The sequence below is a fragment of the Monodelphis domestica genome, chromosome 4 (genome assembly GCF_027887165.1).
Source record: "Monodelphis domestica isolate mMonDom1 chromosome 4, mMonDom1.pri, whole genome shotgun sequence".
Lineage (NCBI taxonomy): Eukaryota > Metazoa > Chordata > Mammalia > Didelphimorphia > Didelphidae > Monodelphis > Monodelphis domestica.
This window is the reverse complement of record NC_077230.1, coordinates 165986540-165999335: the sequence shown is the minus strand read 5'-3', so window position 1 is coordinate 165999335 and position 12796 is coordinate 165986540. Positions and strand designations below refer to the sequence as shown.

The window sequence follows — 12796 nt, the reverse complement described above, 5'->3', positions numbered from 1 at the left end:
TATTTTTTTGCCTGGGTGCTTAATAAATGTTTACTGATTGATTGATTGATGATTAGTCTTTGAGGTATGTGTTCATTTCACTAGATTATAGCTCAGAAAAATGAGGCTCCCAAAGATTAAGTGATTTGCCTAAAATCACACAGTTGGTAACTGCAGATTGGATTTGAACTCAGATCTTCCTGATTCCATGTCCAGAAGCCTACATGCAATGCAACACTGCTTCTATATTAATATAATTTCTAATATAGGAGTCTGATTGAATGAAAATATCTTTGATAGAAACTGCAGTCAATATAAGGAGTAGGTTTTGGCAAAAATACAAGCTGGCTTCCAGAAAGACGTGGGTTTGAAATTGAGAAGAGAGGTCAGATCTGAAGGTAAAGCTTTGGGAGTAGTTTGTATACAAGTACATCCGGTGCATGAGACTGCCAGGAAAAAGGATGTAGAAAGAGAATATGGAAAATGAAACAATCTTGAGGTAATATAAGGTGATGATAAGCCTGCAAAGGACACCAAAAAAGAGTAGTTAATAATATAAGAGTTAGTATTTATGTAGCTCTTAAATAGGTGCACTGTTAAGCGCTTTACAAATTTTATCTTATTTGATCTTCACAACAACCCTGGGAGTCAGATGCTATTATTATTTCTCATTTATGGTTGAGGAAACTGAGGCAAAATTGAAGTGACTTGCTTAGAGTCATGCAGATTAGTGTCTGAGGCTGAATCTGAACTCAGATCTTCTTGACTCTAGACCCAACCTTATTGCTACCTAGTTGCCAAGGTAGTAGGTCATCTGTAAGAATACAATTTCAGGAAGGGAGGGGAAGGGGTATTAAGGAGGGGAATGGTAAAGACTTGATCATATGCAAATATGTGTTCAATAAATACTTCCATTCATTCATTAACCCTAATCAACTTCTTCACAAGTCTCCTTTTAACGCAGATGAAGATGCTACAAACACAGTAGTTACTCAATAAATACTGGCTGTCTAGTTGAAAGACCTTATTTTTCCCCCTTCCCTTTTTAAAAAAGAACAGGGAGGTCACATAGTAAAGTAGTACTCCAGGAGTCAGAAGACATTTTGGTGCCCCAGGAGGCCGGAAGTAAGGACTTTGGGTGTACTTGGGTTCAGAAGGGAGTTTAGTTTAGCTTCCTCACCTCCAGGAAGGAAAGTTTGGGACTGGATGAGGTAGGAGAGGAGAGATCAGTGTTGCTCCTGTCAGTACTTCTACTGTCTTCCCCACCCCAAAGCCAAGAATTTCTGGGATGGGATAGGCAACTGGCCCACCTCCTCTTTCTCCTCCCACCCCAAGCTGGAGAGGGTAGGGCGGGGAAAACAAAAGTTTGCGACCTTCGAGTACCCTAGTCCCCAGCTGGTGGGGGCGGAGAGATAGGCGGGATCTCCTCCTCCATCCTTCTGCCCCAGGGTGTGGGTAACTGGGGTGTCGAGGTTAAAGGATTAAGGAAGGGAAGACGAGGAGTGGAAGTAGGGGGTGGGGGAAAAAGAGAGCAAAAGGGAGTTGTCTGCCCAGCTACTCTTGCTGCTCGGTTCGGAGCTCATCTGGAGGTGTTTTCCCGTACTTAGGGTTTAGCAAGGGGAAGGGGAGGCGGAACGATGAGGGGGCAGTGGAGCTACCAGTGGTTAGCATTGCCATCGCTGCTGCTTCTGCTGCTGCTGTTGTTGCAGGGGCAAGGTTCTAGCTGCCTCGAGAACCCCTTAATGTTGACTGAGGAGCGGGTCAGCCAGTTGTTGGGTAAGTGCAGCCAAATGGCCTAGGGTGGTAATCGGACGCTGCGCAAAGTCGGGGGGAGGTGGAGAGGAGAAAGCTGGGTTGGGGAGTGGTTGGGGGAATAAGGGAGAGATTTAGGAAGGGCCTTGGTAACTCAGTTTGGGGAGAAAGAAAAACTTTTTTGCTCCTCGGTCTGATTGGGTGGAGAGATTGGGCAGATGCGCCCATCCTGCTCCGCTCCGCCCCTTCTCTCCGCGGAGCAGACCAGACTTTTGGCTTGTTTAGGGAAACTTTTGCTTGGCTGCTTCTAAGGACTGGGGGGTCGATCTGATCATCCCTAGAGCTTCACTTTTGGATGTGAATTTTGGGCGAAACAACTGGGGAACAAACTCTTGAGTCTGTGGTTTGGAGAAAGAGGAGCCTGTATCCTGTTTGGGGGAAAAAGAAAAAGAATGAAGTCGTGCCCGGAATTTTTTGATGGAATCTTATCTCTGCCCCACCCGTGCCACCAACTCGCTGTGTGACCTTAGGCAAGTCACTTAGTATCTGTGCCTGTTTTTTCTTCCTACGTAAAAATAAGGAACTTCTTTAGATTGTCTCGAAAGTTTCTTTTCTGCTTTACACTCTGTGAAACCTGTGAAATTTAAGTGACTATAAAGATGTGGCAGTTCATGCCCACCAGTATATGCAGATGTGCAATATGACACACCTGCTTTGCTATTTCTTTGAAATCAGACTTTCTCCTCATCTCTTCTGCTTCTCCCTTTGGAAGACTTAGGATTCGAACCAACTCCCTTGGGCAGGGCAGCTGTTTTAGGTGCTTATTCCCTTCCTGGATTAACTCCGTCTGGTTCCCTCTCCTGCACCTCGAATACTCTTTTCATTGCCCTCATTCAAAAATCCTGGGCCCTTTCTCTTTAAGTGCAGCCATTCCAGGGCGGTATATTCATTCCCATATGCTTCTTGCCCTGGGTTTAGGTTAATAAGGGGAGTCCCACACTTGTCTAAATCTGTTCCTTCTAGGTCTTTGATAAGATTCGGTTGGAATGTGGCATGCTGCGTCTCCAAAAACAGTGGTTTTGCCTCTTGCTAATTATGTAACTTCGGGTAAATCGATTCATCATCGACAAGCATTTCCTAAGTGCTTTCTAGGCTTCAAGCACAGTTTTAAACTCTAGAGATAACAATTACAAAAAATTGTTTCTGCCCCCCAAGGAGCATGCATTTATATGATAATAATAGCTAGCATTTATATAATGCTTTAAGTTTTGCAAAGAACTTTACAGATCACCTCATTTGATCCTCATAAGAGTCCTACCATGTAAGAGTTATTGTTATATCCATTTTACAAATGAGGAAACTGAGGGTTTGGGAACTCAGAAAACTGAGTGATTGCCCAGGGTCACACGGCATCCGAGGTGGGATTTGAACTCGGCTTTCCTTAATTCCAAGTCTGCCAAACTATGCACCCTACCACCTAACAGCCTTTTTCCGGAGGAGACATTTACATTACTAGGCATATATAAATTAAATGCACCATAGGTAGAAATAATCCTAAAGCGTTTGGCAAGCCCTATCACATGCCCAAAACTTGGTGCCTTCATTTGTAGAATGAAGGCTCCTTCTAGCTCTAAATCTGTGCTCCCATGAATAAGCCTAGCCTGCCTAAATACCTTACTGGATTGCTGAAAACAAGATTCTAGGCAAAATGATGTTTGGAGAGTAAGGGAATTCCTTAGGAGCAATGTTATAGAAATCCACCTAGTCGTTTTTTAAGAACCCTTACCTTCTGCTTTAGAACCAATACTATGTAAGGCAGAACAATGGTAAGGACTAGGCAATGTGGGTTAAGTGACTTGCTCAGGGTCACACAGCTAAGAAGTGTCTGAGATCAGATTTGAACCTAGGATCTCCAGTCTCTAGGTCTGGTTCTTAATTCTAGGTAAGGAATCATAACTAAGAATGCAATTGGCATCCTCTCTGCAAATTAGTAAAGTTTTAAGCTATTCTAAAACTTAACTATATTTGAGACATGCTGTAATTTTCTCCTTCCAAAATATTATGTATAGCCTTTGCAGAAAGTCCTTCCATTGGACTTCTGGAAAGTTTTCACTCACACTCTTAAGGTCAGAGCAGTTATATTGAAGTAGCATTATATAAAGCCACCATGCTATAATGAGGTCAATCCCTAATAATGTATTAAATGGCTTAAAGACAGTGACTCTATGTAAAAGTTAACCCACAATGGATGGCATGAACCTTTCTTGCTAAGAATTTAAGGTGCAATACTTATTCTTTATTTAATCATTTAAATTTTTTAAGTGATATCTGTTCCAAGTTTTGTAACCTTAATCAAGGCACACAGAGCCAGAAGGATAGAGAGTGAAAGGCTTAGAATCAGGATAACACAGAGAAACAGAAAATCTGTGGTTCTGACTCTTGAACCTTTATTATTATCAACAAATTAATAACTCCTTGGCTTTCAGTTTTTTTTCCCTGACTGGACTATCTACTTTCAGTGAGAAAACTCTCTGTCCCAATGTGAATCAGCAGTTATTTATTTGACTACTGATAACTTTAGCTCCCTGAGAGATTGAGTGATCTAGTCATGTAAGGTCAAATAGACAATATGTGTCCGAGTCTTTCTGACTCATAGGCATGTTCTCTGTCCCCCAGTGGGTTCATAACCCAAAGGAATTCTCACTATAATATACCCAGCTTTTGCTTAAAGGCCTCCCAGGATTGGGTACCTACTTGGAGGAAGCTCATTCCATTTTAGGACAATTCTTATTTCAGGATCTTTTTCCTGATGTCAATCCTAAATGTATCCCTTCAAAACTTCTCCCTATCATTCCTTTCCCCTTCCATGGCCAAGTAAAACAAGTCTAATTCTATGTGCTAAGCACTGGTGATACTGAGTTCAAATTCCACCTCAGATGTTATATGATCCTGGGCAAATCATATTTTCTGAGCTGCAAAACCCTCATTTTTATAATCTATAAAAAGGATATAGCAATGATACTTACCTCATGGGACTCTTCTGAAGATTAAATGAGATGATTGCAAATCTTAAAGCATTATATAAATGCTAGCTATTATTATAACTGTATGCTCCTTGAAGGCAGAAAAATGTTTTTAATTTTATCTCCATTACCTCTTCATCTGATACTGCTTCATCTGACAGCTGCTTGACCATCTGAAAATGTCTATCTTAATCCCCCTATGATTCCTCTTCTCTAGGGTAAATATCCCCCGTTCCTTTAACTAATTCCTCATGAGACTTGGATTCAAGGTCTTTTGCCAGACTAGTTGTCCTTCTCTGGATACTCTCCAGTATATCAATTTTCTAATACTTCAGGTGATGTCGGATGAAGGCAGAGTACAGTGGGAGGATCACTTTCTTGCTCCTGAAAAGTGCTGCCTCTCTAAATATAGCCCAAGATTGATTGGCTTTTTTTAGCTGCTGTGTCACATTGCTGACTCAACTTGAGCTTGCAGTCCACTAAAGCCTGAAAATCTTTTTTTTAGACCAACTGCTAATTAATCATTCCTACCCCATCTTGTATTTTTTTATTCAACAATATGGCTTTACTATTCAATTTCCTATTATTTCTTTTATTATGGAATTTTGCCTTATTAGATTTAGCCTACATCTCAAGCCTATCACTATCTTCTTACATCCTTACTGTCATCCACTGGTCACTATTACTTCTGGTTTTGCGTCATCTCCAAATTTGATGAGCATGTCATCTCTTCCCTTACCTACATCACTGATAACAATTTTAAACAACATGAGGTCAAACATAGACCCTTTGTGTATGTGTTCTACTGGATGTACATCAAATGCATGAACAGTGCATGTTGATATTGAATCATTAGCTCTTTGAGCCATGTGTGGATGTATTAGAGCCAACACTAAGGGAATGGGGTGGGGGAATGGGGAAAAAGGGTAGGGCAGGGCAGGACCAGTTGTTAAATTTTTATTGTGAGGATTTACACCTTGGAAATCTGCAATTCCTAAAAATCAAGGTTTGATTTATTATTTTATTGGTTCTTTTCAGTTAAGAAAGTGTTGTTAAGGGAAGTTAAACTTCAAAGTATGTCATGTCTATCTTTTTTGGTGGAAAGATGATTATTAAACATTACCATCACATCCCAGAATTATTCTATCAGCTTGGACTCTCTCTCATTGTGTAATCATCTGCTCTACTGCCCTTTATATTGACCATAAGAATTATATGATATTTCTTAAGAGAGGCTTATGCTGAAATCCAGGTAAACTATACCTCTGTCTTTCCTCTAACTTACCATGTTAGTAACCCTGTCAAAAATGGAAATGGCATTATTCAAACATGATGTGTTCTCTCCCCCCCCCCAAACATTTACCTTCTCTCTTAGAACTGATGCTAAATGTGGGTTCTAAGGTAGAAGAGTGGTAGTAAGGGCTAGGCAATTGGGATTAACTGACTGAGGCTAGATTTGAACCCAGGTCCTCCCAAACTCCAGGTCTGGGTTTCTATCCATTGAGCTACCCCTAAATATGATATGTTCTTTTGTTGTTTGTTTTGTGTTCTACATATATATATATGTACATATATAAATATATATTTTTTACAGTTATTTTAAATGGTATTTTTCCAGTTACATGTAGTTTCCAACATTTTTTGGAGAATATTAAATCTCAAATTATCTTCTTCTCCACCCCCTACTTGAGATGGCAAACAATTTTATATAGAGTTTACATGTGCTGTTATGTAAAACATTTTCCTACATTTATCATTTTGTGGAAAGAAGATAAAAAAATTATGAAAGGAAGTAAAAAAAAGTTTGCTTTGGTCTGGATTCAGACTCCATCCGTTCTTTCTCTGGAAGCAGATGGCATTTTTTTTATCATAAGCCCTTTGGTATTGTTTTGGATCATTGTATTCCTAGAATAGCATGCTGCCTTTTTTTTTTAATCACTACTCCACTTTGGAGATATTTAATAGCTATCTCTATGTTTTAACTCTATCTTCTGACTTAGAATCCATAGTAAGTATTGGTTCCAAGGCAGAAGAGCAATAAAGATGAGGCAGTTGAGGTTAACTGACTTACCCAGGTTTCCATGGCTAGGAAATCTCTGAGGTCACTCCCCCCTCCTATCTCATGGCCTGGCTTCCTATCCAATGAGCCTCTTAGTTTTCCCTAGCCATTTCTTTAATGATTTGTCCTAAAATTTTCTGAGTAATCTAAGTCAAAGTTGCTGACCTAGAATTGCAGATTCTATTCTCTTCAATTAAAAAAAAAATCAGGATGATATTTGACCTTTCCTATACCTCTCTTATTTTCTATGATCAGTCATTGATTCAGACAACTAGCACTACTTACACATGAGCCATATGCCAGACACTATACAATCTTTCAAGTATTATTGATGGTAGTTCAACAATCATATCTGTCAGAAAACTTGAGGTATATTTCCTCCAGGCTAGGTCCCTTGAATTCATCCAGGGTAACCAGTGCTTTCTTTCTGTCTTCTTACTAATCTTAAATTGTCATCTTCCTGTTGGCAGTTTTTTTGTTCTTTCATTCTCAGTACAAAACTTTGCCAGAGAACAAAGCAAAATAAAAATTGGTCAACTTTTTCTTCTCTCTGTTGACAGGTATCATCCTTCCGTCAAAGCCAAGCAAGGTCCCATTGCCTGTTTGATCTCTTTCTGCCAGTAGAGCTTTTAAAACATCCTTTTGGTCATCTTTATTTTCTCTCATTAACTTCAGCTTGTTCTGAGCATCATCACACCTGACTATTTTACAGGATTTGCTATTCATTCTCCACTTCCATCAGTCCATTTCTTTTCTTTTCTTTTTTTTAACTCTTACCTTCTGTTTTAGAGTTGATGTTAAGTATTGGTTACAAGGCAGGAGAGTAGTAAGGGCTAGGCAATTGGGATTAAGTGACTTGCTCAGGGCCTCACAACTAGGAAGTATTTGAGGTCAGATTTGAATCCAGGTCCTCCAGACTCTAGGCCAGACTCTCTATCCACTGAGCTACTTAGTTGCTCCTCCATTTCTTTTTAAAATCTTTAGTTGATTGGTAAGCTATTTGTGTGCCTACATAATTCTCTTCAGAAAAATTCCATTTCTGCTTTCATTGCCATTGTTTTCCTTGTATCTTCAGAAGTATGTCACACTTCTCATCCTGGTTATTTCCATGGCAAACAGATCTCTTTATTATATTTCTGCCATTATATTTTCTTTTCTTTTTGACCTATGATTTCATTAGGGTAGGGAACAACTAACATGTCCTCTCCCTCCTGTACCGTGCAAATGACTCCCTTAGAAAATTGTCTGGATTACTGAGATGTTCAATGACCCATAGCTAGTGTCTGAGCTATGTGTCAGAGGAAAGACTGGAAGTCAAATCTAATAAATATTTGTTGAATTTAATAACTGGAAGTAAGGTCAGTGGTTAGTCCAGTAGGCACAACTGTCTCTCAGGCTACCATCTTACTGTTAGTCATAGATCCTTGAGGGGAAGGGAAAAGAGGAAAGGAACAAGCATTTATTAAGCGCCTATTATGTGCCAGGCACTGTGCTAAGCATGTCAGAACTATATCTCCACTGGCTATCACCTGTTTCCTATTGATTACAATTTGAAATATCTGCCTTGATATAATAATCAATTAGGTGACAACTTGATTAAGAACACTCACCTTGAGGTCAGCAAGCCTGGAGTTGAAATCTTGCCTGGGACACTTGCTAATTTTGTGTCCCTGGATTAGTCACTTAATTTTTCTCAACCTCAGTTTCCCCATATGTAAAATGAAGATAATAATAGCACCCACCTCACAGGATTGTTGTGAGAATCAAATGAAATAATGGACATGAAGTATTTTGCAAACCTTACAGTACAGTATAAATGTTGCTGCTGCTGCTCCTCCTCCTTCAGTAATTTACAGATGGTGCTATTGTTTGAATCAGTAGATTTCCACCTCCCTCTAGGTTGCTGGATTCCTTAAGAAAACTTCAGGAAGGGGCATCTAGGTAGCACAGTGTGACCCTGGGCAAATCACTTAACCTCATTTGCCTAGTCTTACTACTCTTCTGCCTTATCAATACTTAGTATTGATTCCAAGATGGAAAGTAAGGGTTTATTTAAAAAGAAACTTCAGTATTGGAAGGGACCTTGGAGACCATCCGGTTGAATCCATTTAACAGATGAGAAAACCAAGATTGAGAGGAAGCTATAAGTTAGTCAGACAGAAATTCATATGGGAATAATGGCAGAATGAGAACCAGAATGAAAACAGTGGTGTTCTGTCTTCTACTCCAGCAGATTTACATGGTGGAAGTATGAGGTGGAGGAAAGAATACTGGATTTGAAGGTAGAAAACCTTGGTTCAAAACCTACCTCTGCTAATTATTGCTTGTGTGACCTTGGACAAAGCTCCTTTACTTCTCTGTGCCTCAGTTTCCTTATCTATAAGATCAGAAGGTGTGATACTCGTAAGACCCCTTCTTGTTCTAAATCTATGACTTCTGCCTCATTAGTGATGTTGATGGTAGATAGAGCATGGTAGGAATAGTACTTATGCCAACTCAATTCTCACCTGGCTTCACTCATGATTGGGAAACCTCCTAGTCCTGCAAGACCCAGTTATCCTTCAGGGACTCAGACTTCATCAGTGCTTTTTCTCCTTTGATTAGAGGAGGGAGCTATAAACTCTTCAACTACCATTTAAGGAGGTGGCCCAGGACAGACATCTCACCCCTCCCACCCCCCGTCTCTGTCTCTGTCTCTGTCTCTGTCTCTGTCTCTGTCTCTGTCTCTGTCTCTGTCTCTGTCTCTGTCTCTGTCTCTGTCTCTGTCTCTGTCTCCGTCTTTCTCTCTCTCTCTCACACACACACAGAGACACGTACTAACAATTCATTACTATGGGCATGTTCTGTATTTATTGATAGTTTCTTGCTTCAAATGATTTCTGGAGTAAAATATGGTCTTGAGGTCCCAGATTTGCTATAATACAATATGATTTTCCTTAGTTTGGTGTCTAAGCACAGAGTTTAACGTCTAAAGCTTTGATCTTCCATTGGTGATCTATCCCTGGAAAACTAACCCACATTAACCAAGCTTGCAAAATCTTATTTGAAAACCAGAATTTCACTTTGCAAACTTACAATTCTACACCTACTTCTTTGATTTTGATTTTCTTGCTTAATCTCTCTGAGCATTTCTCTCTATATAAAATAAGAGGGTTGAACTAGATGGCCTCTAAGATTGCTTCCAGATCATAATTTATACTACTGTTCCAAAGGGTAGAAAACTGTGCCATATTCTGGGAAAAGGAAGAAATAGAACTGACCCCTTTCCTACTGGAGATAGATAAGGTACAAATACAAGTAACTGTAATCGGCAATATTATACACTGACTACATTAGGTACTGAACAAAGTGCTCTCTTTATGGAATCTGAAAAGAAAGGTTGTTATCAATAGGAGCTCAGTGAGGGTCATATTGAAAAGGATTTTTGAGTTGAGCTTTGGAGAGAGGTAGGAATTTAGCAGAGAAGCAGGATATTTCAGTCATAGGAAGTAGTATTAAAAAGTTATGGAAGGACAACTAGGTGGCCCAGTGAATTGAGAGCCAGGCTTAGGGACAGGAGGCCCTGGGTTCAAATTTGGCCTCAGACACTTTCTAGTTGTGTGACCCTGGATAAGTCACTTATCTCCCACCCTTTAGCCCTTACCACTTTTCTTCTTTAGAACAAAGAAACAGCATTGATTCTAAGATGAATGGCAAGTATTTTTTTTAATTATGGAAGATGGAAAAAACACCAGTTTCCTTCCAATTCATAAAGCTCACAAATTAGATATCATCCTCAACTCTTCACTCTCTCTCACTCTCCATATCCAATCAGTTGCTGAGTTCTTTCTTTGATCACCTTGTAATATCTCTCCAATACACTCCCTTGTCTTCTCTGACACTGCTATTACTTTTGTGCAAGCATTCATCACCTCATGCCTAAATATTACAAAAGCCTTTTGGTTGGTCCCTTTTTCTCTGGTCTTTTCCTAATTCACTCCATCCTCCAATCAGTGGTCAGAACTGATCTTCCTAAAGAATAAATTTCATCACGGGCCCTTCATATTCCCACATTAGGAATGTCAAGCATACAAATATTTTGAAAAAATGTGTCCATTCCATGTTTTGAATCTATCACCCCTCTATCAAGAAGTAACTTTAATCATCAGTTCTCTGTATTCATGGTTCCTCATTGTATTGATAAATCAGGTTCTAAAGTCAAGAAAGATTATTTAGCTTTATCAGGAAGAATGCAGTGAAGAATGAATGAGAGAGTGGAGGCAAGAAGCCCTATTAAGAACCTAGTCCAATAGTGTAGGTGGATATTCATGAAGATATGTGCCAGCATGTTGGTAATAGTAATAGAAAGGGAAATGTGCATATGAGACATGATTTTGTTGTTCCCAAAAGCACTTGATAAATGATTAGATATGCAATTTTAACTTCATTGCTCTTCAGTTTTCTCTTCTATAAAATAGAGCGATTAAACTAGATTAGGCTCTATTTCCCAGCTCTTTCTGTCCTCTTTTGGATTTATTTGGAATTCTCCATTGTGCTCCTAGAACTCAGCATTTGAAAACAACATCATTTTGCAAGATCCAATGAACTCTATTTTGTTCAAATTGTTTCAATCATGTCAGTCATGTCCTACTTTTCATGATCACTTTTGAGGTTTTCTTAATAAAGATTATAAAATGGTTTTCCATTTCCTTAACCAGCTCATTTTACAGATGAGGAACTAAGGTGCACGGGATGAAGTGACTTGCTCAGAGTCACACTTATAAGTGTGAGGCAGGATTTAAACTCAGGAAGATGAGTCTTCCTAATGCCAGGTTCCTCACTTTATTCACAGTATCATCTAGCTACCTCCTTCATGGGCGGGGGAGGGGGGGCTAGTGAGTCTTGTTATTCATCTTTTTAACTTTGTAAATCACACCTTATCAATACTCTTTGCCTCTCTGATTGAAGAGTAGAATTGTGAACTCCAAATCTGCATTTATAGAGGGGCTCCAGGCCAATCATATCTTCAATTCCCACTTAGCGCTGCTCTTTTTTTTTTTTAATTTCTTTGGACTATTCTACCATTACTAAATGATATCCATTGCTGGATGCCTTCTCCCCATTTCCCCCCATTTTTCAGTTTCCTATTATGCATTATTTTCTCCTGTTAGATTGTAAGCTCCTTTGAGGGCAGATAATGTTCTTTTTTCCTATAAGCATCCCCAGGGCTTAGAACAGTACCTGGCACATAGAAGATGGATAATGAATGTTAATTGGATGACTAACTAGCACACTTCTGAGGTCTCTTCCAATTCTTAGTCTTTGACAGTATGGTGACAGATAAAGAAGCAGAAAGAATCAAAGACACATCAGGGTTTCAGATGTATCACACAGAATGTGAAAATTGGGAGATCTTGGGCAAACAGTGAAGTCAGGAAGAGTTTCTGCGAGAGGAAAACAGTAAATTCAACATTTAAACTATTAATCTATTGAGTTTTATGAAGCTTTAGCTCACATGAGACAACGGGTCAATATTTAGAGAGCTTTTTGCAACATAAAAATGGCCAAAATTGGCAAATAGGTAGCAAAAACAATGAGTTAAAATACTCACTTTCTCCCCTTCTTGGGGCTGCATTCCCAAATAAAGGTGCCTGACTGAGCCACCATCCTCAAAACTCTATTTTGGATTCACTTCACCAAATTAATTGTCATAGTGCAAAAAAATTCTACTTACAGCTTCAAAGTTGGAAGTGCCAGGTAAGGATATCCCATAGGTAAACAATCTGGTCTAGAACTCAGAAGATTAGTCAGACCTAGAAACATAATTTTTCGGAGTCATCTGTGCATAGGTAGCAGCTGAATCCCTGAGAGTGAAGGAAACTGCTAAAGAAGAAAGTAAGGAAAGAGAAGAAAAGAGGGCTAACTACCTTAAGGGTGGTAGGGAGATGATGAAGATTCATTGAAGAAATCCAACTCAAGACATCATCCTTCTGATGTCCTTGGT

The 12796-nt window shown here is 39.4% G+C and overlaps 1 protein-coding gene across 2 annotated transcripts in view; it reads left to right on the top strand.

The window, feature by feature from the left end:
• Nucleotides 1-1191: 1191 nt before the first annotated feature.
• Nucleotides 1192-12796, top strand: part of PLA2R1 (phospholipase A2 receptor 1) — a 168847-nt gene continuing 157242 nt past the window's right edge. Inside the window, exon 1 of one of the 2 annotated variants that reach the window (XM_007494249.3) lies at nucleotides 1192-1755. In XM_007494249.3, coding sequence (XP_007494311.2) covers nucleotides 1617-1755 — 139 coding nt within the window. In that variant the 5' untranslated portion in view covers nucleotides 1192-1616. The remainder of the gene's footprint in view (nucleotides 1756-12796) is intronic. The other variant, XM_003341235.4, reaches the window with a different exon arrangement.